Consider the following 26158-nt stretch of genomic DNA (forward strand, 5'->3'; position numbering starts at 1 on the left):
AGCAAGGGCCTCGCACCTTCTGATGCATCAGGTAGGTGCACAATAGCATAGCCTAACCCTCTGTACTTTGGTCTATATTGATGCGGGACATAGACAGCCAGCTGATGACCAATCCATTAGTGCAATGGATGGCTGGAAGCATTTGTCTTTGCCTTTGCAATACCACAGAAGCAATGCATGGTCAATGTACAGCAATGACACACCTGTGTGAACAGCCAGGAGACCCCCCCCCCCCCCCCCCCATGTTATGTTACATAGTTACATAGTTAGTACGGTCGAAAAAAGACATATGTCCATCAAGTTCAACCAGGGAATTAAGGGGTAGGGGTGTGGCGCGATATTGGGGAAGGGATGAGATTTTATATTTCTTCATAAGCATTAATCTTATTTTGTCAATTAGGAACATTCAGCACCCACCCGCTATCAAGGCAGCTGCCTATCATGTCATGCCCTACCTGCACAGGTGTGCTGGCTACTCAAATGATCCAATTAAGGAGGCCATTTAGTCAGCAGCAGCAGAAGTCCTGTGCCTGGACGCTCCAACAGCGGCCAGACACAAGCAGAAGCAGCAGCAGCACCACCTTTTGTTTTTTGGCTGCAGCAGCAGCAAGGCCCACAGGGCTGGCTAGCTGGCTAGCCAGCAAGCAGGTAGCAATGAAAGTAGGAATCTTTCTTTTTAACCCTGTAAGGGGGTGGTGCACTGTACCCGAAGATACTGCCATATCGGGTCAATGCATAGGGCGACGGAAGCAAGCTTCGAAATCGGCCCCCGTTCTCAAAAATCCATTTAATATATGGTCCCCAGATAGGGGACATATCAGATATTAAACTGATAAGAACAGATACTACACTTGATCTTAGCCAAAAGGCTGAGAAGCGATAACCGTGAAAGGGGCGGGCCCAACAAGGTGCCCTTCATGGGCACTATCACTGCTTGCTGTCAGGGAGGCTGCCAGACAATTTTCCATGCACACTCTGGGCTGGGGGGCAGTCAACCACCAGTACACACAGCAGAACCTAAACCCATACCATTATTGCTAAGCAGCAAGACAGGGGCCCATTGCACTCCCACGGGGCCTTTTTAAATGCAATCCATAACCCGGATTTGCCAGGAACCCTTCTTACTCCTCCTACTTGCATGTGACACTGGGCTTAGGATCTGCATAGGAAACACACACACAAGCACACACCTACCTTTGTTGCCTGCAGATGCCTCCTTGGCTGTCCCCAAACGGTATCAAACCAACACCCACGGGAAGCTGTAAGCATAGAGGACATGCCTGCACCCCATTGGACTTACCTGTGTGGGTTAAACCCGGGTTATTTGACAACCTATGGCGATGATGGTTCTGCTCAGGCAGAGCAGTGCTGATGCTCCTCATAAAGCTGTCGCTGCTGTGAAGGTTCTAGGTGACATCACAAATCCCTATGGTTACATACACAACAAAGCTGGGTTGTTGTTGTTTACACTCTGCAAGGCCTGTGGAAGTGAGTGACATCATAGCACTGTAGTTCTGAGGGTTCTAGATGGATGCAACAATCTCCTGTTGCTTCTATGAAGGCCATAATAGACGACATCACCAAACAGCTCCATAGTCACATACACAGCAAAGGAGAGATGTTGTTTACACCTAGTGATGTCAGTGGTATTGAGTGACATCACAGCACAGTGCTAAGGCTCCTGGGCCTGGACACAGCAGCGGCTGCAATATCTCAACGGAGAATACGTTTATATATATGTGTGTGTGTGCGCGTATATATATATATATATATATATATATATATATATATATATATATATATTTCTCCGCCGAAATCACTTTTAAACCCATTTCCACCTTTTTTTCCCTTCTCTTCCTCTTACCTTTTTTTTCACGTTTTTTTACGTTTTTCTCCTTTTCGCCTCTTTTCTGGGCGTATTATTCTTCTTTTTCTTCTTTTTTTTCGTCTAATGCATACCCCATCAGTGCAGCAATGCTTATTCAATACCGCCAGCAGATGGAGACACTGGGGGATAATTTTCTAAGGATTTATACTGATTTTTCCTGTCTGAATTTGTCGCACAGAAAGTTGCAGGCCAAATATGTGTGACATTTCTGCGACTTTAGCTTCTAGAGCATTTTTACAACATTATACATAGGTGCTGAATACATAAAAAGCGACTGTTCAGCGACAGACAAGTCGCATCGGCTGAAAGTAGGCCAGAATGTCAGTCCATGTTGGAGCAGGTTTAGATACAGTCTAAAGTATAGATCTCAAAGTCTGTGCACAGAATTTAGCAAGGGCCTCGCACCTTCTGATGCATCAGGTAGGTGCACAATAGCATAGCCTAACCCTCTGTACTTTGGTCTATATTGATGCGGGACATAGACAGCCAGCTGATGACCAATCCATTAGTGCAATGGATGGCTGGAAGCATTTGTCTTTGCCTTTGCAATACCACAGAAGCAATGCATGGTCAATGTACAGCAATGACACACCTGTGTGAACAGCCAGGAGACCCCCCCCCCCCCATGTTATGTTACATAGTTACATAGTTAGTACGGTCGAAAAAAGACATATGTCCATCAAGTTCAACCAGGGAATTAAGGGGTAGGGGTGTGGCGCGATATTGGGGAAGGGATGAGATTTTATATTTCTTCATAAGCATTAATCTTATTTTGTCAATTAGGAACATTCAGCACCCACCCGCTATCAAGGCAGCTGCCTATCATGTCATGCCCTACCTGCACAGGTGTGCTGGCTACTCAAATGATCCAATTAAGGAGGCCATTTAGTCAGCAGCAGCAGAAGTCCTGTGCCTGGACGCTCCAACAGCGGCCAGACACAAGCAGAAGCAGAAGCAGCAGAAGCAGCAGCAGCACCACCTTTTGTTTTTTGGCTGCAGCAGCAGCAAGGCCCACAGGGCTGGCTAGCTGGCTAGCCAGCAAGCAGGTAGCAATGAAAGTAGGAATCTTTCTTTTTAACCCTGTAAGGGGGTGGTGCACTGTACCCGAAGATACTGCCATATCGGGTCAATGCATAGGGCGACGGAAGCAAGCTTCGAAATCGGCCCCCGTTCTCAAAAATCCATTTAATATATGGTCCCCAGATAGGGGACGTATCAGATATTAAACTGATAAGAACAGATACTACACTTGATCTTAGCCAAAAGGCCGAGAAGCGATAACCGTGAAAGGGGCGGGCCCAACAAGGTGCCCTTCATGGGCACTATCACTGCTTGCTGTCAGGGAGGCTGCCAGACAATTTTCCATGCACACTCTGGGCTGGGGGGCAGTCAACCACCAGTACACACAGCAGAACCTAAACCCATACCATTATTGCTAAGCAGCAAGACAGGGGCCCATTGCACTCCCACGGGGCCTTTTTAAATGCAATCCATAACCCGGATTTGCCAGGAACCCTTCTTACTCCTCCTACTTGCATGTGACACTGGGCTTAGGATCTGCATAGGAAACACACACACAAGCACACACCTACCTTTGTTGCCTGCAGATGCCTCCTTGGCTGTCCCCAAACGGTATCAAACCAACACCCACGGGAAGCTGTAAGCATAGAGGACATGCCTGCACCCCATTGGACTTACCTGTGTGGGTTAAACCCGGGTTATTTGACAACCTATGGCGGTGATGGTTCTGCTCATGCAGAGCAGTGCTGATGCTCCTCATAAAGCTGTCGCTGCTGTGAAGGTTCTAGGTGACATCACAAATCCCTATGGTTACATACACAACAAAGCTGGGTTGTTGTTGTTTACACTCTGCAAGGCCTGTGGAAGTGAGTGACATCATAGCACTGTAGTTCTGAGGGTTCTAGATGGATGCAACAATCTCCTGTTGCTTCTATGAAGGCCATAATAGACGACATCACCAAACAGCTCCATAGTCACATACACAGCAAAGGAGAGATGTTGTTTACACCTAGTGATGTCAGTGGTATTGAGTGACATCACAGCACAGTGCTAAGGCTCCTGGGCCTGGACACAGCAGCGGCTGCAATATCTCAACGGAGAATACGTTTATATATATGTGTGTGTGTGCGCGTATATATATATATATATATATATATATATATATATATATATATTTCTCCGCCGAAATCACTTTTAAACCCATTTCCACCTTTTTTCCCTTCTCTTCCTCTTACTTTTTTTTCACGTTTTTTTACGTTTTTCTCCTTTTCGCCTCTTTTCTGGGCGTATTATTCTTCTTTTTCTTCTTTTTTTTCGTCTAATGCATACCCCATCAGTGCAGCAATGCTTATTCAATACCGCCAGCAGATGGAGACACTGGGGGATAATTTTCTAAGGATTTATACTGATTTTTCCTGTCTGAATTTGTCGCACAGAAAGTTGCAGGCCAAATATGTGTGACATTTCTGCGACTTTAGCTTCTAGAGCATTTTTACAACATTATACATAGGTGCTGAATACATAAAAAGCGACTGTTCAGCGACAGACAAGTCGCATCGGCTGAAAGTAGGCCAGAATGTCAGTCCATGTTGGAGCAGGTTTAGATACAGTCTAAAGTATAGATCTCAAAGTCTGTGCACAGAATTTAGCAAGGGCCTCGCACCTTCTGATGCATCAGGTAGGTGCACAATAGCATAGCCTAACCCTCTGTACTTTGGTCTATATTGATGCGGGACATAGACAGCCAGCTGATGACCAATCCATTAGTGCAATGGATGGCTGGAAGCATTTGTCTTTGCCTTTGCAATACCACAGAAGCAATGCATGGTCAATGTACAGCAATGACACACCTGTGTGAACAGCCAGGAGACCCCCCCCCCCCCCCCATGTTATGTTACATAGTTACATAGTTAGTACGGTCGAAAAAAGACATATGTCCATCAAGTTCAACCAGGGAATTAAGGGGTAGGGGTGTGGCGCGATATTGGGGAAGGGATGAGATTTTATATTTCTTCATAAGCATTAATCTTATTTTGTCAATTAGGAACATTCAGCACCCACCCGCTATCAAGGCAGCTGCCTATCATGTCATGCCCTACCTGCACAGGTGTGCTGGCTACTCAAATGATCCAATTAAGGAGGCCATTTAGTCAGCAGCAGCAGAAGTCCTGTGCCTGGACGCTCCAACAGCGGCCAGACACAAGCAGAAGCAGAAGCAGCAGAAGCAGCAGCAGCACCACCTTTTGTTTTTTGGCTGCAGCAGCAGCAAGGCCCACAGGGCTGGCTAGCTGGCTAGCCAGCAAGCAGGTAGCAATGAAAGTAGGAATCTTTCTTTTTAACCCTGTAAGGGGGTGGTGCACTGTACCCGAAGATACTGCCATATCGGGTCAATGCATAGGGCGACGGAAGCAAGCTTCGAAATCGGCCCCCGTTCTCAAAAATCCATTTAATATATGGTCCCCAGATAGGGGACGTATCAGATATTAAACTGATAAGAACAGATACTACACTTGATCTTAGCCAAAAGGCCGAGAAGCGATAACCGTGAAAGGGGCGGGCCCAACAAGGTGCCCTTCATGGGCACTATCACTGCTTGCTGTCAGGGAGGCTGCCAGACAATTTTCCATGCACACTCTGGGCTGGGGGGCAGTCAACCACCAGTACACACAGCAGAACCTAAACCCATACCATTATTGCTAAGCAGCAAGACAGGGGCCCATTGCACTCCCACGGGGCCTTTTTAAATGCAATCCATAACCCGGATTTGCCAGGAACCCTTCTTACTCCTCCTACTTGCATGTGACACTGGGCTTAGGATCTGCATAGGAAACACACACACAAGCACACACCTACCTTTGTTGCCTGCAGATGCCTCCTTGGCTGTCCCCAAACGGTATCAAACCAACACCCACGGGAAGCTGTAAGCATAGAGGACATGCCTGCACCCCATTGGACTTACCTGTGTGGGTTAAACCCGGGTTATTTGACAACCTATGGCGGTGATGGTTCTGCTCAGGCAGAGCAGTGCTGATGCTCCTCATAAAGCTGTCGCTGCTGTGAAGGTTCTAGGTGACATCACAAATCCCTATGGTTACATACACAACAAAGCTGGGTTGTTGTTGTTTACACTCTGCAAGGCCTGTGGAAGTGAGTGACATCATAGCACTGTAGTTCTGAGGGTTCTAGATGGATGCAACAATCTCCTGTTGCTTCTATGAAGGCCATAATAGACGACATCACCAAACAGCTCCATAGTCACATACACAGCAAAGGAGAGATGTTGTTTACACCTAGTGATGTCAGTGGTATTGAGTGACATCACAGCACAGTGCTAAGGCTCCTGGGCCTGGACACAGCAGCGGCTGCAATATCTCAACGGAGAATACGTTTATATATATGTGTGTGTGTGCGCGTATATATATATATATATATATATATATATATATATATATATATATATTTCTCCGCCGAAATCACTTTTAAACCCATTTCCACCTTTTTTCCCTTCTCTTCCTCTTACTTTTTTTTCACGTTTTTTTACGTTTTTCTCCTTTTCGCCTCTTTTCTGGGCGTATTATTCTTCTTTTTCTTCTTTTTTTTCGTCTAATGCATACCCCATCAGTGCAGCAATGCTTATTCAATACCGCCAGCAGATGGAGACACTGGGGGATAATTTTCTAAGGATTTATACTGATTTTTCCTGTCTGAATTTGTCGCACAGAAAGTTGCAGGCCAAATATGTGTGACATTTCTGCGACTTTAGCTTCTAGAGCATTTTTACAACATTATACATAGGTGCTGAATACATAAAAAGCGACTGTTCAGCGACAGACAAGTCGCATCGGCTGAAAGTAGGCCAGAATGTCAGTCCATGTTGGAGCAGGTTTAGATACAGTCTAAAGTATAGATCTCAAAGTCTGTGCACAGAATTTAGCAAGGGCCTCGCACCTTCTGATGCATCAGGTAGGTGCACAATAGCATAGCCTAACCCTCTGTACTTTGGTCTATATTGATGCGGGACATAGACAGCCAGCTGATGACCAATCCATTAGTGCAATGGATGGCTGGAAGCATTTGTCTTTGCCTTTGCAATACCACAGAAGCAATGCATGGTCAATGTACAGCAATGACACACCTGTGTGAACAGCCAGGAGACCCCCCCCCCCCCCCATGTTATGTTACATAGTTACATAGTTAGTACGGTCGAAAAAAGACATATGTCCATCAAGTTCAACCAGGGAATTAAGGGGTAGGGGTGTGGCGCGATATTGGGGAAGGGATGAGATTTTATATTTCTTCATAAGCATTAATCTTATTTTGTCAATTAGGAACATTCAGCACCCACCCGCTATCAAGGCAGCTGCCTATCATGTCATGCCCTACCTGCACAGGTGTGCTGGCTACTCAAATGATCCAATTAAGGAGGCCATTTAGTCAGCAGCAGCAGAAGTCCTGTGCCTGGACGCTCCAACAGCGGCCAGACACAAGCAGAAGCAGAAGCAGCAGAAGCAGCAGCAGCACCACCTTTTGTTTTTTGGCTGCAGCAGCAGCAAGGCCCACAGGGCTGGCTAGCTGGCTAGCCAGCAAGCAGCAATGAAAGTAGGAATCTTTCTTTTTAACCCTGTAAGGGGGTGGTGCACTGTACCCGAAGATACTGCCATATCGGGTCAATGCATAGGGCGACGGAAGCAAGCTTCGAAATCGGCCCCCGTTCTCAAAAATCCATTTAATATATGGTCCCCAGATAGGGGACGTATCAGATATTAAACTGATAAGAACAGATACTACACTTGATCTTAGCCAAAAGGCCGAGAAGCGATAACCGTGAAAGGGGCGGGCCCAACAAGGTGCCCTTCATGGGCACTATCACTGCTTGCTGTCAGGGAGGCTGCCAGACAATTTTCCATGCACACTCTGGGCTGGGGGGCAGTCAACCACCAGTACACACAGCAGAACCTAAACCCATACCATTATTGCTAAGCAGCAAGACAGGGGCCCATTGCACTCCCACGGGGCCTTTTTAAATGCAATCCATAACCCGGATTTGCCAGGAACCCTTCTTACTCCTCCTACTTGCATGTGACACTGGGCTTAGGATCTGCATAGGAAACACACACACAAGCACACACCTACCTTTGTTGCCTGCAGATGCCTCCTTGGCTGTCCCCAAACGGTATCAAACCAACACCCACGGGAAGCTGTAAGCATAGAGGACATGCCTGCACCCCATTGGACTTACCTGTGTGGGTTAAACCCGGGTTATTTGACAACCTATGGCGGTGATGGTTCTGCTCAGGCAGAGCAGTGCTGATGCTCCTCATAAAGCTGTCGCTGCTGTGAAGGTTCTAGGTGACATCACAAATCCCTATGGTTACATACACAACAAAGCTGGGTTGTTGTTGTTTACACTCTGCAAGGCCTGTGGAAGTGAGTGACATCATAGCACTGTAGTTCTGAGGGTTCTAGATGGATGCAACAATCTCCTGTTGCTTCTATGAAGGCCATAATAGACGACATCACCAAACAGCTCCATAGTCACATACACAGCAAAGGAGAGATGTTGTTTACACCTAGTGATGTCAGTGGTATTGAGTGACATCACAGCACAGTGCTAAGGCTCCTGGGCCTGGACACAGCAGCGGCTGCAATATCTCAACGGAGAATACGTTTATATATATGTGTGTGTGTGCGCGTATATATATATATATATATATATATATATATATTTCTCCGCCGAAATCACTTTTAAACCCATTTCCACCTTTTTTCCCTTCTCTTCCTCTTACTTTTTTTTCACGTTTTTTTACGTTTTTCTCCTTTTCGCCTCTTTTCTGGGCATATTATTCTTCTTTTTTTTCGTCTAATGCATACCCCATCAGTGCAGCAATGCTTATTCAATACCGCCAGCAGATGGAGACACTGGGGGATAATTTTCTAAGGATTTATACTGATTTTTCCTGTCTGAATTTGTCGCACAGAAAGTTGCAGGCCAAATATGTGTGACATTTCTGCGACTTTAGCTTCTAGAGCATTTTTACAACATTATACATAGGTGCTGAATACATAAAAAGCGACTGTTCAGCGACAGACAAGTCGCATCGGCTGAAAGTAGGCCAGAATGTCAGTCCATGTTGGAGCAGGTTTAGATACAGTCTAAAGTATAGATCTCAAAGTCTGTGCACAGAATTTAGCAAGGGCCTCGCACCTTCTGATGCATCAGGTAGGTGCACAATAGCATAGCCTAACCCTCTGTACTTTGGTCTATATTGATGCGGGACATAGACAGCCAGCTGATGACCAATCCATTAGTGCAATGGATGGCTGGAAGCATTTGTCTTTGCCTTTGCAATACCACAGAAGCAATGCATGGTCAATGTACAGCAATGACACACCTGTGTGAACAGCCAGGAGACCCCCCCCCCCCCCATGTTATGTTACATAAATACATAGTTAGTACGGTCGAAAAAAGACATATGTCCATCAAGTTCAACCAGGGAATTAAGGGGTAGGGGTGTGGTGCGATATTGGGGAAGGGATGAGATTTTATATTTCTTCATAAGCATTAATCTTATTTTGTCAATTAGGAACATTCAGCACCCACCCGCTATCAAGGCAGCTGCCTATCATGTCATGCCCTACCTGCACAGGTGTGCTGGCTACTCAAATGATCCAATTAAGGAGGCCATTTAGTCAGCAGCAGCAGAAGTCCTGTGCCTGGACGCTCCAACAGCGGCCAGACACAAGCAGAAGCAGAAGCAGCAGAAGCAGCAGCAGCACCACCTTTTGTTTTTTGGCTGCAGCAGCAGCAAGGCCCACAGGGCTGGCTAGCTGGCTAGCCAGCAAGCAGGTAGCAATGAAAGTAGGAATCTTTCTTTTTAACCCTGTAAGGGGGTGGTGCACTGTACCCGAAGATACTGCCATATCGGGTCAATGCATAGGGCGACGGAAGCAAGCTTCGAAATCGGCCCCCGTTCTCAAAAATCCATTTAATATATGGTCCCCAGATAGGGGACGTATCAGATATTAAACTGATAAGAACAGATACTACACTTGATCTTAGCCAAAAGGCCGAGAAGCGATAACCGTGAAAGGGGCGGGCCCAACAAGGTGCCCATCATGGGCACTATCACTGCTTGCTGTCAGGGAGGCTGCCAGACAATTTTCCATGCACACTCTGGGCTGGGGGGCAGTCAACCACCAGTACACACAGCAGAACCTAAACCCATACCATTATTGCTAAGCAGCAAGACAGGGGCCCATTGCACTCCCACGGGGCCTTTTTAAATGCAATCCATAACCCGGATTTGCCAGGAACCCTTCTTACTCCTCCTACTTGCATGTGACACTGGGCTTAGGATCTGCATAGGAAACACACACACAAGCACACACCTACCTTTGTTGCCTGCAGATGCCTCCTTGGCTGTCCCCAAACGGTATCAAACCAACACCCACGGGAAGCTGTAAGCATAGAGGACATGCCTGCACCCCATTGGACTTACCTGTGTGGGTTAAACCCGGGTTATTTGACAACCTATGGCGGTGATGGTTCTGCTCAGGCAGAGCAGTGCTGATGCTCCTCATAAAGCTGTCGCTGCTGTGAAGGTTCTAGGTGACATCACAAATCCCTATGGTTACATACACAACAAAGCTGGGTTGTTGTTGTTTACACTCTGCAAGGCCTGTGGAAGTGAGTGACATCATAGCACTGTAGTTCTGAGGGTTCTAGATGGATGCAACAATCTCCTGTTGCTTCTATGAAGGCCATAATAGACGACATCACCAAACAGCTCCATAGTCACATACACAGCAAAGGAGAGATGTTGTTTACACCTAGTGATGTCAGTGGTATTGAGTGACATCACAGCACAGTGCTAAGGCTCCTGGGCCTGGACACAGCAGCGGCTGCAATATCTCAACGGAGAATACGTTTATATATATGTGTGTGTGTGCGCGTATAAATATATATATATATATATATATATATATATATATATATATATATATATATATATTTCTCCGCCGAAATCACTTTTAAACCCATTTCCACCTTTTTTTCCCTTCTCTTCCTCTTACTTTTTTTTCACGTTTTTTTACGTTTTTCTCCTTTTCGCCTCTTTTCTGGGCGTATTATTCTTCTTTTTCTTCTTTTTTTTCGTCTAATGCATACCCCATCAGTGCAGCAATGCTTATTCAATACCGCCAGCAGATGGAGACACTGGGGGATAATTTTCTAAGGATTTATACTGATTTTTCCTGTCTGAATTTGTCGCACAGAAAGTTGCAGGCCAAATATGTGTGACATTTCTGCGACTTTAGCTTCTAGAGCATTTTTACAACATTATACATAGGTGCTGAATACATAAAAAGCGACTGTTCAGCGACAGACAAGTCGCATCGGCTGAAAGTAGGCCAGAATGTCAGTCCATGTTGGAGCAGGTTTAGATACAGTCTAAAGTATAGATCTCAAAGTCTGTGCACAGAATTTAGCAAGGGCCTCGCACCTTCTGATGCATCAGGTAGGTGCACAATAGCATAGCCTAACCCTCTGTACTTTGGTCTATATTGATGCGGGACATAGACAGCCAGCTGATGACCAATCCATTAGTGCAATGGATGGCTGGAAGCATTTGTCTTTGCCTTTGCAATACCACAGAAGCAATGCATGGTCAATGTACAGCAATGACACACCTGTGTGAACAGCCAGGAGACCCCCCCCCCCCCATGTTATGTTACATAGTTACATAGTTAGTACGGTCGAAAAAAGACATATGTCCATCAAGTTCAACCAGGGAATTAAGGGGTAGGGGTGTGGCACGATATTGGGGAAGGGATGAGATTTTATATTTCTTCATTAGCATTAATCTTATTTTGTCAATTAGGAACATTCAGCACCCACCCGCTATCAAGGCAGCTGCCTATCATGTCATGCCCTACCTGCACAGGTGTGCTGGCTACTCAAATGATCCAATTAAGGAGGCCATTTAGTCAGCAGCAGCAGAAGTCCTGTGCCTGGACGCTCCAACAGCGGCCAGACACAAGCAGAAGCAGAAGCAGCAGAAGCAGCAGCAGCACCACCTTTTGTTTTTTGGCTGCAGCAGCAGCAAGGCCCACAGGGCTGGCTAGCTGGCTAGCCAGCAAGCAGGTAGCAATGAAAGTAGGAATCTTTCTTTTTAACCCTGTAAGGGGGTGGTGCACTGTACCCGAAGATACTGCCATATCGGGTCAATGCATAGGGCGACGGAAGCAAGCTTCGAAATCGGCCCCCGTTCTCAAAAATCCATTTAATATATGGTCCCCAGATAGGGGACGTATCAGATATTAAACTGATAAGAACAGATTTTTTTTTTTTAACTTGGCTGCACCTTCACAGGTACACACCTATTTTATTTAAGTTTCAAGTTTTAACATAGTTACATAGTTACATAGCATTAAAACCAGGGGAACATAAAAAACTTACAATTTTACAATTTCACATATGCCAGTCGGTAAAATGCCATTTTAAGAATGCAAACTCATCACTTTGTTTATCGATTAAAAGATAGATGTACATTTCACTTAATATCATTCCAATAACATCATCGAAAGATAAAATGTCCTTTTTAAATAATAAAATATTCCTATTTTTCCACAGAGCTGCCTTCACACAGTTTATTATTTGCCATGCCTTCCGTTTCTCTTGTTCGCCGGGACAATCCAAACACCCATATAAAACCATATTATAGTCCAAGTCTTTTATAGCAGCAATTTTGTTTAAAAGTGGCAGCATTTTAGTCCATATCCTTCTAGAAAAATCACATGTCCATAAAAGATGTAAAACAGTCTCCTCTTCGTGGCATCCCTCTCTTGGACACTTTGCTGTGCTTGCAAATCCTCTACGGTGTTGGAAAGCCCGGCACGGAAGGCAACTGTGGATGCAGCTCCAGGATAAGTCCTTCTGTGAGTTAAAAAGATAAAATGAGTTCACAATTCTCCAGATTTCTTTACATTTATCATCATTAAAATTTCCAACTTGGCACATGTTAATATTGTTTAAAATGACTCTCGTAAGTTTTTTCCCATCGATTAGAATATCTTTACTAAAATCAAACAGTTTAAAAAGAGAAACAATCTTTTCTAAAATACAATAAGTAATAGGGAGGTTAAAAGCATAAGGGTGTTTAAGATCTGTTTCAAACCAACCATGGTGTCTCATGAGATTACCAACATTATAGCGCAAAAAGAACGACCAATAGTTGTCTTTAAAAACATTCTTAAGACACAATGAAAAGAATTTTGTATAAAGGAACGCAGTAAAATCAGTAAAACTTTTCCCCCCTTTCTCTTTAGGTTTAGATACAATTTCTCTTTTTAACTTCTCATATTTGGAATTCCAAAAAAAGGTGTAACAGACTTTTGAGACTTTACGTATTATATGTGTGTTAGGTGGGAACACTAAACTTAAATATAAAAGCAAAGGTAAAATCACCATCTTTAAAATCAGCACTTTTCCTTCCATTGTAAGGTCTCTTAGTCTCCATACACATAATTTTTGGTTCACCTTTTGCATTGTTAGCTCCCAGCTTTCGTTTCCATTATTTAATTCATTAAAATACACACCTAAAATTTTTACTTTTTCTACTACCGGTACCTTTATGTCTCTTGTATCCAGCTTGCCGACTTTTAAAATCTCGCACTTGTTAAAATTCACTTTAAAACCAGAAGCACAACAGAAATAGTTAATTTGTGTTAAAGTTTTTTTAAGTGCCAGGCTATCTTGACATGTCACTGCTACATCATCCATATAACTGACTACTTTAGCTTCAAGACCATTTCCTCCGGGGAGCCTTATCCCACGGATCTGTTTATCACCTCTTATGACACATAAAAGTGGCTCTAGTGCACAAATAAATAAAAGGGGTGATAGGGGGCAACCCTGCTTCACACCAGATTTTAAAGGAACCATTTCAGTCTTAAAACCATTAATTAAAATTTTGCTAAAACAGTCATTATAAAAGGCTTTGAGTGACGTTAAAAAACCTTCTGGTATGCCCATTTTATTTAAAACATTAAATAAAAAACAGTGCGAGACTCTGTCAAATGCTTTTTCAAAGTCTATTGTTAAAATTGCTAAATTACTTTTCCTTATTTTAGCATCTTCTATTATATCTTTTATGAGGTTTAAATTTTCCCACATGTTTCTACCCGGTATACCACACACTTGATTATTATGTATTAATTTATCTATAACATTTTTTAGTCTGTTTGCACATATTTTAGCCATTATTTTATAATCAGCGTTTAAAAGGGTTATTGGTCTCCAATTCCTAATATCCTCTTTATCACCTTTTTTAAAGAGCAGAGAAACCTCACCCATTTTCCATGACTGTGGTAAAATCTTGGTATTAAAAACATCTGTAAAAAGAGATAAAAGATCATCTTTTAAAACCTCATAAAAAACCTTATAAAATTCGATTGGCAGGCCATCAGACCCTGGTACTTTACCCAAATTAAAACTGTTTATGGTATCCAATATTTCCTTCTCTGGGATAGACTGTAAAAGAAAGGATTGAGAATTATTCTCTAAAACACGTTCTATTTTGTTTAAGGCATCGTTCATGAAATTAGCATCTATTTTTTTCTCATTAAAAAGTTCCCTATAATAACATTGTACTTTAAATAAAATTTTATTCATCTCCACTTCTCCTTCTAGTTTTTCGATATGGACTCTTTTTTGATTAGATTTTTTAAAAAAATATCTTGTACATTTTTCGTTATTTTCAATATGTTTGATTTTAGCTTTAAAAATGATCTCTTTACCTTTTTCATTTAAAAATGTTTTTATTTCTTTTTTAATGTTAACAATATCATCTTTTACATCTATCCCTATATTGTGCAATTTAAAAAGAGTTTGAAGATGTGTATTTAAAATATCATAACAATGTCTTTTATCTTTAGCTTTTTGGATACCTTGTTTTATAAAAAAATCTTTAGTTTTTTTCTTCATATTTTCCCACCATACTTTTATATCTATATTTGGGTCTCTATTATTTTTACATTTATTATAAAAATTGGCGTATTCTGTTAAGATTATTTTATCTTCTAAAAGAGATATGTTCAATTTCCATGAACCAATACCCCTCTTAAAACCAGGAACAGGATTTAAAACAAATAGAAGACATTTATGATCAGAAAATATATTAGTTAAAAGCTCACATTTGGCAGGTAAAACATTTTGAGAAGAGAAGATAAAATCAATCCTCGAGCTACAATTCACATTACTCCATGTAATGCCTTCAGTATCAGGTAAATTTGGATTACATTTTTTAAAAACATCTATAAGCCTAAAATCTAAAGTAATATTTTTTAAAATGTTAGATGTCTTATCATAATTTCTACTAGTAGCTCGAGAATATCTTTTCTCACCTCTTAAAACACAATTAAAATCCCCAGCTAAAATCAAAGGATAAGAATCATTAATAAAAAGAGGTAAAATCTCTAACATCTCTTCTCTTTCTTTTTTATCAGGTGAACCATAAAAGTTTAAAAACTGCCATGTAAAACCATTTATAAAAGCTTTAACTAATAAAATCCTTCCTGGTAAAATCTCTTGCTTAAATATTATATTAACATTACCCTTAAAAAGTATAGCAACTCCTCCAGATTTAGATGCGTTGGACCCTGACCACACTGAGGGGCCATGCTTCCAGTCTTCTTCATATTTCTTGTATGATGCTTGGTGAGGGATGCCACATTCCTGTAAGAAGAAAACTGATGCAGACAAAAAGGATAAAAAATTAAAAATAGCAGTTCTTCTTGCGTGTGTCTTAAGGCCCCTCACATTGAGGGAGAGTCCATGGAGCGCCATCATTAAAGGTTACAGAGAGACCACTTTCAATATCTTTGTGCACATTCTATCTCATCCTCATCAGCCAGACCCCCAAAACTATCATTTTCCCCTTCTGATCTCACTGTCACCAGAGATTCCGGTGAGCTGCTACCGTCTGACTCCTCCATTACCTCCTCCTGAAGATCCTCCGGTAGGGGACTAAGGAGAGGATTCCTCTTCGCCGGAACAGGGGTTGTCCCGTCTCCGTCACCTTGCCCAGTGTCCATCTCCTCCCCGGGATGACCTGTCGGAGCCACCCCGGGCAGCTGGTCGGGCACAACGACTTCCACCGTGTCGGGAACCATGGACGAGTTGCCTGTTTCACTTGGGGAGGGGGCTGGAACACCTGATGGCATCCCTACCCCCCCCTCTTCTTCCACAAACGCCTCTTCTCTTCCTGTTCCGGTCTTTCTTCTCTTAGCCCCAACATTTTCTGGCTTCCTCAGGGGGGCACTCTGAGGCTTGCTGACAGCTTCATCCAGGTTACTACCCCTCTGCTGCGAGAGAGGAGCTCCTGTCTGCCATGCTTTCTTCTCCTTTCTTCTTACCTTCATGCTGGAGGGTTTCTCATATCCATCTTCATCAGAGGTAGCAGACTCACCATGTTGATCAGTTGGGTTTTCTTCTGGTTTGCTGTCTTCTCTGTTCATATGACGGGGGTCTGGCTGGCTTCTCTGTTGTTTCTCTTTGTTTCTGTGAGGACAAGAAGCATACAAATGGTCAACTCTGTAACATAAACTGCATTTCTTTTCTTTTGTGCATTCTCTGGAGGAGTGCTCAGTGCTGCCACAATTTGTACATGTACTCTCACATACGTTTTTATCATGTCCATATCTTCTACAAGCTCTGCAGAAATTGGGCATTCCTGGGAAAAACACGTCACCATTTACATTTCCTAACTTGAACCGAGCTGGAGGCATAACCTTTCGTCCTGGGAGTAATAGATCTTCTTTGAACTCAACCAGAAACTTCCACTTAGAGGACCATATTCCACACTCATTCATCACTTTCCCTCTATTTATAATTTTTTTACAAAAATTCCTTAAAAACACAACAATTTCATCTTCTTTAACGTATGGAGAGTACATTTTTATAACTAAAAGCATAAGTTCATCGGGAAAGTGCTCAACAATTCTTATTCCACTCAAGCGGGCATCTCCGCTTACCTTCTTCATCTGTATAACAAAGTCCTTGTAAATACCTCCTTCCGTAAAAGTAACATCGTATACTCCTCTTTTCGGATAATCTTGGATGGATAATATCTCATGCTTCCTTAATCCAAAGACGCCCAGCAGAACTTGCTCCACGATGTACTTCAGGTCCCGGTTCTTTCTCTGGTCCTCCAAGTACGATATACGTACTGAGTTCTTGAGCTTGGCATAAGATGGTACCATGCCTGGATCTCCGTCACTGGCTGACGCCATGCTCACAATCAAGCGCACCAAAGAGACACTAGGTCCCTAAGGCAAAGGGGGATCGCAACTCTACACTGAGGTGGGCCCCCTCCCCAATAGCAGCAAGGGACTTAAGCCCAACGAAGGGCGATGTCCCAGGGCCGAGGAGGGGGGTCTCAGAGCACCCACAAAAGCAGGAACCGGATCAGCCAAGGTATATCCCTATACCTTAGCCAAAAGGCCGAGAAGCGATAACCGTGAAAGGGGCGGGCCCAACAAGGTGCCCTTCATGGGCACTATCACTGCTTGCTGTCAGGGAGGCTGCCAGACAATTTTCCATGCACACTCTGGGCTGGGGGGCAGTCAACCACCAGTACACACAGCAGAACCTAAACCCATACCATTATTGCTAAGCAGCAAGACAGGGGCCCATTGCACTCCCACGGGGCCTTTTTAAATGCAATCCATAACCCGGATTTGCCAGGAACCCTTCTTACTCCTCCTACTTGCATGTGACACTGGGCTTAGGATCTGCATAGGAAACACACACACAAGCACACACCTACCTTTGTTGCCTGCAGATGCCTCCTTGGCTGTCCCCAAACGGTATCAAACCAACACCCACGGGAAGCTGTAAGCATAGAGGACATGCCTGCACCCCATTGGACTTACCTGTGTGGGTTAAACCCGGGTTATTTGACAACCTATGGCGGTGATGGTTCTGCTCAGGCAGAGCAGTGCTGATGCTCCTCATAAAGCTGTCGCTGCTGTGAAGGTTCTAGGTGACATCACAAATCCCTATGGTTACATACACAACAAAGCTGGGTTGTTGTTGTTTACACTCTGCAAGGCCTGTGGAAGTGAGTGACATCATAGCACTGTAGTTCTGAGGGTTCTAGATGGATGCAACAATCTCCTGTTGCTTCTATGAAGGCCATAATAGACGACATCACCAAACAGCTCCATAGTCACATACACAGCAAAGGAGAGATGTTGTTTACACCTAGTGATGTCAGTGGTATTGAGTGACATCACAGCACAGTGCTAAGGCTCCTGGGCCTGGACACAGCAGCGGCTGCAATATCTCAACGGAGAATACGTTTATATATATGTGTGTGTGTGCGCGTATATATATATATATATATATATATATATATATATATATATATTTCTCCGCCGAAATCACTTTTAAACCCATTTCCACCTTTTTTTCCCTTCTCTTCCTCTTACTTTTTTTTCACGTTTTTTTTACGTTTTTCTCCTTTTCGCCTCTTTTCTGGGCGTATTATTCTTCTTTTTCTTCTTTTTTTCGTCTAATGCATACCCCATCAGTGCAGCAATGCTTATTCAATACCGCCAGCAGATGGAGACACTGGGGGATAATTTTCTAAGGATTTATACTGATTTTTCCTGTCTGAATTTGTCGCACAGAAAGTTGCAGGCCAAATATGTGTGACATTTCTGCGACTTTAGCTTCTAGAGCATTTTTACAACATTATACATAGGTGCTGAATACAAAAAAAGCGACTGTTCAGCGACAGACAAGTCGCATCGGCTGAAAGTAGGCCAGAATGTCAGTCCATGTTGGAGCAGGTTTAGATACAGTCTAAAGTATAGATCTCAAAGTCTGTGCACAGAATTTAGCAAGGGCCTCGCACCTTCTGATGCATCAGGTAGGTGCACAATAGCATAGCCTAACCCTCTGTACTTTGGTCTATATTGATGCGGGACATAGACAGCCAGCTGATGACCAATCCATTAGTGCAATGGATGGCTGGAAGCATTTGTCTTTGCCTTTGCAATACCACAGAAGCAATGCATGGTCAATGTACAGCAATGACACACCTGTGTGAACAGCCAGGAGACCCCCCCCCCCCCCCATGTTATGTTACATAGTTACATAGTTAGTACGGTCGAAAAAAGACATATGTCCATCAAGTTCAACCAGGGAATTAAGGGGTAGGGGTGTGGCGCGATATTGGGGAAGGGATGAGATTTTATATTTCTTCATAAGCATTAATCTTATTTTGTCAATTAGGAACATTCAGCACCCACCCGCTATCAAGGCAGCTGCCTATCATGTCATGCCCTACCTGCACAGGTGTGCTGGCTACTCAAATGATCCAATTAAGGAGGCCATTTAGTCAGCAGCAGCAGAAGTCCTGTGCCTGGACGCTCCAACAGCGGCCAGACACAAGCAGAAGCAGAAGCAGCAGCAGCACCACCTTTTGTTTTTTGGCTGCAGCAGCAGCAAGGCCCACAGGGCTGGCTAGCTGGCTAACCAGCAAGCAGGTAGCAATGAAAGTAGGAATCTTTCTTTTTAACCCTGTAAGGGGGTGGTGCACTGTACCCGAAGATACTGCCATATCGGGTCAATGCATAGGGCGACGGAAGCAAGCTTCGAAATCGGCCCCCGTTCTCAAAAATCCATTTAATATATGGTCCCCAGATAGGGGACGTATCAGATATTAAACTGATAAGAACAGATACTACACTTGATCTTAGCCAAAAGGCCGAGAAGCGATAACCGTGAAAGGGGCGGGCCCAACAAGGTGCCCTTCATGGGCACTATCACTGCTTGCTGTCAGGGAGGCTGCCAGACAATTTTCCATGCACACTCTGGGCTGGGGGGCAGTCAACCACCAGTACACACAGCAGAACCTAAACCCATACCATTATTGCTAAGCAGCAAGACAGGGGCCCATTGCACTCCCACGGGGCCTTTTTAAATGCAATCCATAACCCGGATTTGCCAGGAACCCTTCTTACTCCTCCTACTTGCATGTGACACTGGGCTTAGGATCTGCATAGGAAACACACACACAAGCACACACCTACCTTTGTTGCCTGCAGATGCCTCCTTGGCTGTCCCCAAACGGTATCAAACCAACACCCACGGGAAGCTGTAAGCATAGAGGACATGCCTGCACCCCATTGGACTTACCTGTGTGGGTTAAACCCGGGTTATTTGACAACCTATGGCGGTGATGGTTCTGCTCAGGCAGAGCAGTGCTGATGCTCCTCATAAAGCTGTCGCTGCTGTGAAGGTTCTAGGTGACATCACAAATCCCTATGGTTACATACACAACAAAGCTGGGTTGTTGTTGTTTACACTCTGCAAGGCCTGTGGAAGTGAGTGACATCATAGCACTGTAGTTCTGAGGGTTCTAGATGGATGCAACAATCTCCTGTTGCTTCTATGAAGGCCATAATAGACGACATCACCAAACAGCTCCATAGTCACATACACAGCAAAGGAGAGATGTTGTTTACACCTAGTGACGTCAGTGGTATTGAGTGACATCACAGCACAGTGCTAAGGCTCCTGGGCCTGGACACAGCAGCGGCTGCAATATCTCAACGGAGAATACGTTTATATATATGTGTGTGTGTGCGCGTATATATATATATATATATATATATATATATATATATATATTTCTCCGCCGAAATCACTTTTAAACCCATTTCCACCTTTTTTTCCCTTCTCTTCCTCTTACTTTTTTTTCACGTTTTTTTACGTTTTTCTCCTTTTCGCCTCTTTTCTGGGCGTATTATTCTTCTTTTTCTTCTTTTTTTTCGTCTAATGCATACCCCATCAGTGCAGCAATGCTTATTCAATACCGCCAGCAGATGGAGACACTGGGGGATAATTTTCTAAGGATTTATACTGATTTTTCCTGTCTGAATTTGTCGCACAGAAAGTTGCAGGCCAAATATGTGTGACATTTCTGCGACTTTAGCTTCTAGAGCATTTTTACAACATTATACATAGGTGCTGAATACATAAAAAGCGACTGTTCAGCGACAGACAAGTCGCATCGGCTGAAAGTAGGCCAGAATGTCAGTCCATGTTGGAGCAGGTTTAGATACAGTCTAAAGTATAGATCTCAAAGTCTGTGCACAGAATTTAGCAAGGGCCTCGCACCTTCTGATGCATCAGGTAGGTGCACAATAGCATAGCCTAACCCTCTGTACTTTGGTCTATATTGATGCGGGACATAGACAGCCAGCTGATGACCAATCTATTAGTGCAATGGATGGCTGGAAGCATTTGTCTTTGCCTTTGCAATACCACAGAAGCAATGCATGGTCAATGTACAGCAATGACACACCTGTGTGAACAGCCAGGAGACCCCCCCCCCCATGTTATGTTACATAGTTACATAGTTAGTACGGTCGAAAAAAGACATATGTCCATCAAGTTCAACCAGGGAATTAAGGGGTAGGGGTGTGGCGCGATATTGGGGAAGGGATGAGATTTTATATTTCTTTATAAGCATTAATCTTATTTTGTCAATTAGGAACATTCAGCACCCACCCGCTATCAAGGCAGCTGCCTATCATGTCATGCCCTACCTGCACAGGTGTGCTGGCTACTCAAATGATCCAATTAAGGAGGCCATTTAGTCAGCAGCAGCAGAAGTCCTGTGCCTGGACGCTCCAACAGCGGCCAGACACAAGCAGAAGCAGAAGCAGCAGAAGCAGCAGAAGCAGCAGCAGCACCACCTTTTGCTTTTTGGCTGCAGCAGCAGCAAGGCCCACAGGGCTGGCTAGCCAGCAAGCAGGTAGCAATGAAAGTAGGAATCTTTCTTTTTAACCCTGTAAGGGGGTGGTGCACTGTACCCGAAGATACTGCCATATCGGGTCAATGCATAGGGCGACGGAAGCAAGCTTCGAAATCGGCCCCCGTTCTCAAAAATCCATTTAATATATGGTCCCCAGATAGGGGACGTATCAGATATTAAACTGATAAGAACAGATACTACACTTGATCTTAGCCAAAAGGCCGAGAAGCGATAACCGTGAAAGGGGCGGGCCCAACAAGGTGCCCTTCATGGGCACTATCACTGCTTGCTGTCAGGGAGGCTGCCAGACAATTTTCCATGCACACTCTGGGCTGGGGGGCAGTCAACCACCAGTACACACAGCAGAACCTAAACCCATACCATTATTGCTAAGCAGCAAGACAGGGGCCCATTGCACTCCCACGGGGCCTTTTTAAATGCAATCCATAACCCGGATTTGCCAGGAACCCTTCTTACTCCTCCTACTTGCATGTGACACTGGGCTTAGGATCTGCATAGGAAACACACACACAAGCACACACCTACCTTTGTTGCCTGCAGATGCCTCCTTGGCTGTCCCCAAACGGTATCAAACCAACACCCACGGGAAGCTGTAAGCATAGAGGACATGCCTGCACCCCATTGGACTTACCTGTGTGGGTTAAACCCGGGTTATTTGACAACCTATGGCGGTGATGGTTCTGCTCAGGCAGAGCAGTGCTGATGCTCCTCATAAAGCTGTCGCTGCTGTGAAGGTTCTAGGTGACATCACAAATCCCTATGGTTACATACACAACAAAGCTGGGTTGTTGTTGTTTACACTCTGCAAGGCCTGTGGAAGTGAGTGACATCATAGCACTGTAGTTCTGAGGGTTCTAGATGGATGCAACAATCTCCTGTTGCTTCTATGAAGGCCATAATAGACGACATCACCAAACAGCTCCATAGTCACATACACAGCAAAGGAGAGATGTTGTTTACACCTAGTGATGTCAGTGGTATTGAGTGACATCACAGCACAGTGCTAAGGCTCCTGGGCCTGGACACAGCAGCGGCTGCAATATCTCAACGGAGAATACGTTTATATATATGTGTGTGTGTGCGCGTATATATATATATATATATATATATATATATATATATATATATATATATTTCTCCGCCGAAATCACTTTTAAACCCATTTCCACCTTTTTTTCCCTTCTCTTCCTCTTACTTTTTTTTCACATTTTTTTACGTTTTTCTCCTTTTCGCCTCTTTTCTGGGCGTATTATTCTTCTTTTTCTTCTTTTTTTTCGTCTAATGCATACCCCATCAGTGCAGCAATGCTTATTCAATACCGCCAGCAGATGGAGACACTGGGGGATAATTTTCTAAGGATTTATACTGATTTTTCCTGTCTGAATTTGTCGCACAGAAAGTTGCAGGCCAAATATGTGTGACATTTCTGCGACTTTAGCTTCTAGAGCATTTTTACAACATTATACATAGGTGCTGAATACATAAAAAGCGACTGTTCAGCGACAGACAAGTCGCATCGGCTGAAAGTAGGCCAGAATGTCAGTCCATGTTGGAGCAGGTTTAGATACAGTCTAAAGTATAGATCTCAAAGTCTGTGCACAGAATTTAGCAAGGGCCTCGCACCTTCTGATGCATCAGGTAGGTGCACAATAGCATAGCCTAACCCTCTGTACTTTGGTCTATATTGATGCGGGACATAGACAGCCAGCTGATGACCAATCCATTAGTGCAATGGATGGCTGGAAGCATTTGTCTTTGCCTTTGCAATACCACAGAAGCAATGCATGGTCAATGTACAGCAATGACACACCTGTGTGAACAGCCAGGAGACCCCCCCCCCCCCCATGTTATGTTACATAGTTACATAGTTAGTACGGTCGAAAAAAGACATATGTCCATCAAGTTCAACCAGGGAATTAAGGGGTAGGGGTGTGGCGCGATATTGGGGAAGGGATGAGATTTTATATTTCTTCATAAGCATTAATCTTATTTTGTCAATTAGGAACATTCAGCACCCACCCGCTATCAAGGCAGCTGCCTATCATGTCATGCCCTACCTGCACAGGTGTGCTGGCTACTCAAATGATCCAATTAAGGAGGCCATTTAGTCAGCAGCAGCAGAAGTCCTGTGCCTGGACGCTCCAACAGCGGCCAGACACAAGCAGAAGCAGAAGCAGCAGAAGCAGCAGCAGCACCACCTTTTGTTTTTTGGCTGCAGCAGCAGCAAGGCCCACAGGGCTGGCTAGCTGGCTAGCCAGCAAGCAGGTAGCAATGAAAGTAGGAATCTTTCTTTTTAACCCTGTAAGGGGGTGGTGCACTGTACCCGAAGATACTGCCATATCGGGTCAATGCATAGGGCGACGGAAGCAAGCTTCGAAATCGGCCCCCGTTCTCAAAAATCCATTTAATATATGGTCCCCAGATAGGGGACGTATCAGATATTAAACTGATAAGAACAGATACTACACTTGATCTTAGCCAAAAGGCCGAGAAGCGATAACCGTGAAAGGGGCGGGCCCAACAAGGTGCCCTTCATGGGCACTATCACTGCTTGCTGTCAGGGAGGCTGCCAGACAATTTTCCATGCACACTCTGGGCTGGGGGGCAGTCAACCACCAGTACACACAGCAGAACCTAAACCCATACCATTATTGCTAAGCAGCAAGACAGGGGCCCATTGCACTCCCACGGGGCCTTTTTAAATGCAATCCATAACCCGGATTTGCCAGGAACCCTTCTTACTCCTCCTACTTGCATGTGACACTGGGCTTAGGATCTGCATAGGAAACACACACACAAGCACACACCTACCTTTGTTGCCTGCAGATGCCTCCTTGGCTGTCCCCAAACGGTATCAAACCAACACCCACGGGAAGCTGTAAGCATAGAGGACATGCCTGCACCCCATTGGACTTACCTGTGTGGGTTAAACCCGGGTTATTTGACAACCTATGGCGGTGATGGTTCTGCTCAGGCAGAGCAGTGCTGATGCTCCTCATAAAGCTGTCGCTGCTGTGAAGGTTCTAGGTGACATCACAAATCCCTATGGTTACATACACAACAAAGCTGGGTTGTTGTTGTTTACACTCTGCAAGGCCTGTGGAAGTGAGTGACATCATAGCACTGTAGTTCTGAGGGTTCTAGATGGATGCAACAATCTCCTGTTGCTTCTATGAAGGCCATAATAGACGACATCACCAAACAGCTCCATAGTCATATACACAGCAAAGGAGAGATGTTGTTTACACCTAGTGATGTCAGTGGTATTGAGTGACATCACAGCACAGTGCTAAGGCTCCTGGGCCTGGACACAGCAGCGGCTGCAATATCTCAACGGAGAATACGTTTATATATATGTGTGTGTGTGCGCGTATATATATATATATATATATATATATATATATATATATATTTCTCCGCCGAAATCACTTTTAAACCCATTTCCACCTTTTTTTCCCTTCTCTTCCTCTTACTTTTTTTTCACGTTTTTTTACGTTTTTCTCCTTTTCGCCTCTTTTCTGGGCGTATTATTCTTCTTTTTCTTCTTTTTTTTCGTCTAATGCATACCCCATCAGTGCAGCAATGCTTATTCAATACCGCCAGCAGATGGAGACACTGGGGGATAATTTTCTAAGGATTTATACTGATTTTTCCTGTCTGAATTTGTCGCACAGAAAGTTGCAGGCCAAATATGTGTGACATTTCTGCGACTTTAGCTTCTAGAGCATTTTTACAACATTAGACATAGGTGCTGAATACATAAAAAGCGACTGTTCAGCGACAGACAAGTCGCATCGGCTGAAAGTAGGCCAGAATGTCAGTCCATGTTGGAGCAGGTTTAGATACAGTCTAAAGTATAGATCTCAAAGTCTGTGCACAGAATTTAGCAAGGGCCTCGCACCTTCTGATGCATCAGGTAGGTGCACAATAGCATAGCCTAACCCTCTGTACTTTGGTCTATATTGATGCGGGACATAGACAGCCAGCTGATGACCAATCCATTAGTGCAATGGATGGCTGGAAGCATTTGTCTTTGCCTTTGCAATACCACAGAAGCAATGCATGGTCAATGTACAGCAATGACACACCTGTGTGAACAGCCAGGAGACCCCCCCCCCCATGTTATGTTACATAGTTACATAGTTAGTACGGTCGAAAAAAGACATATGTCCATCAAGTTCAACCAGGGAATTAAGGGGTAGGGGTGTGGCGCGATATTGGGGAAGGGATGAGATTTTATATTTCTTCATAAGCATTAATCTTATTTTGTCAATTAGGAACATTCAGCACCCACCCGCTATCAAGGCAGCTGCCTATCATGTCATGCCCTACCTGCACAGGTGTGCTGGCTACTCAAATGATCCAATTAAGGAGGCCATTTAGTCAGCAGCAGCAGAAGTCC

The 26158-nt window shown here is 44.2% G+C and overlaps 1 protein-coding gene and 9 non-coding genes across 12 annotated transcripts; all 10 read right to left on the minus strand.

The window, feature by feature from the left end:
- Positions 1–690: 690 nt before the first annotated feature.
- Positions 691–881, minus strand: LOC130315191 (U2 spliceosomal RNA). Its single transcript, XR_008862766.1, has one exon. It is a non-coding gene; the product is annotated as a U2 spliceosomal RNA (small nuclear RNA).
- Positions 882–2976: 2095 nt separating this feature from the next.
- LOC130315246 (U2 spliceosomal RNA) lies at positions 2977–3167 on the minus strand. Its single transcript, XR_008862803.1, has one exon. It is a non-coding gene; the product is annotated as a U2 spliceosomal RNA (small nuclear RNA).
- A 2090-nt stretch (positions 3168–5257) lies between these two features.
- On the minus strand, positions 5258–5448 carry LOC130315247 (U2 spliceosomal RNA). Its single transcript, XR_008862804.1, has one exon. It is a non-coding gene; the product is annotated as a U2 spliceosomal RNA (small nuclear RNA).
- Positions 5449–7537: 2089 nt separating this feature from the next.
- LOC130315248 (U2 spliceosomal RNA) lies at positions 7538–7728 on the minus strand. The gene has a single exon (XR_008862805.1). It is a non-coding gene; the product is annotated as a U2 spliceosomal RNA (small nuclear RNA).
- Positions 7729–9797: 2069 nt separating this feature from the next.
- On the minus strand, positions 9798–9988 carry LOC130315250 (U2 spliceosomal RNA). The gene has a single exon (XR_008862806.1). It is a non-coding gene; the product is annotated as a U2 spliceosomal RNA (small nuclear RNA).
- A 2104-nt stretch (positions 9989–12092) lies between these two features.
- Positions 12093–12290, minus strand: LOC130315231 (U2 spliceosomal RNA). Its single transcript, XR_008862798.1, has one exon. It is a non-coding gene; the product is annotated as a U2 spliceosomal RNA (small nuclear RNA).
- Positions 12291–12638: 348 nt separating this feature from the next.
- Positions 12639–17412, minus strand: LOC130315071 (uncharacterized). 3 transcript variants are annotated; one of them, XM_056552750.1, is made up of 6 exons: positions 15905–17412; positions 15521–15655; positions 14390–14438; positions 14258–14299; positions 13505–13594; positions 12639–12842 (listed from the first exon to the last, which is right to left on the minus strand). In XM_056552750.1, the coding sequence occupies exons 1-6, from the start codon at positions 17195–17197 to the stop codon at positions 12781–12783; spliced, it is 1671 nt and encodes a 556-aa protein (XP_056408725.1). In that variant the 5' UTR covers positions 17198–17412; the 3' UTR covers positions 12639–12780. The 3 variants fall into 3 exon arrangements, 1 of the variants encoding a protein (XP_056408725.1); XR_008862658.1 differs by lacking the exons at positions 14258–14299; positions 14390–14438 and having other exon boundaries at positions 12781–12842; positions 13536–13594; XR_008862657.1 differs by lacking the exons at positions 14258–14299; positions 14390–14438 and having other exon boundaries at positions 12803–12842.
- A 2089-nt stretch (positions 17413–19501) lies between these two features.
- Positions 19502–19692, minus strand: LOC130315251 (U2 spliceosomal RNA). The gene has a single exon (XR_008862807.1). It is a non-coding gene; the product is annotated as a U2 spliceosomal RNA (small nuclear RNA).
- Positions 19693–21777: 2085 nt separating this feature from the next.
- Positions 21778–21968, minus strand: LOC130315252 (U2 spliceosomal RNA). Its single transcript, XR_008862808.1, has one exon. It is a non-coding gene; the product is annotated as a U2 spliceosomal RNA (small nuclear RNA).
- A 2095-nt stretch (positions 21969–24063) lies between these two features.
- LOC130315254 (U2 spliceosomal RNA) lies at positions 24064–24254 on the minus strand. Its single transcript, XR_008862810.1, has one exon. It is a non-coding gene; the product is annotated as a U2 spliceosomal RNA (small nuclear RNA).
- Between the last annotated feature and the right edge of the window lie 1904 nt (positions 24255–26158).

Source organism: Hyla sarda, unplaced genomic scaffold, assembly GCF_029499605.1.
Source record: "Hyla sarda isolate aHylSar1 unplaced genomic scaffold, aHylSar1.hap1 scaffold_186, whole genome shotgun sequence".
Lineage (NCBI taxonomy): Eukaryota > Metazoa > Chordata > Amphibia > Anura > Hylidae > Hyla > Hyla sarda.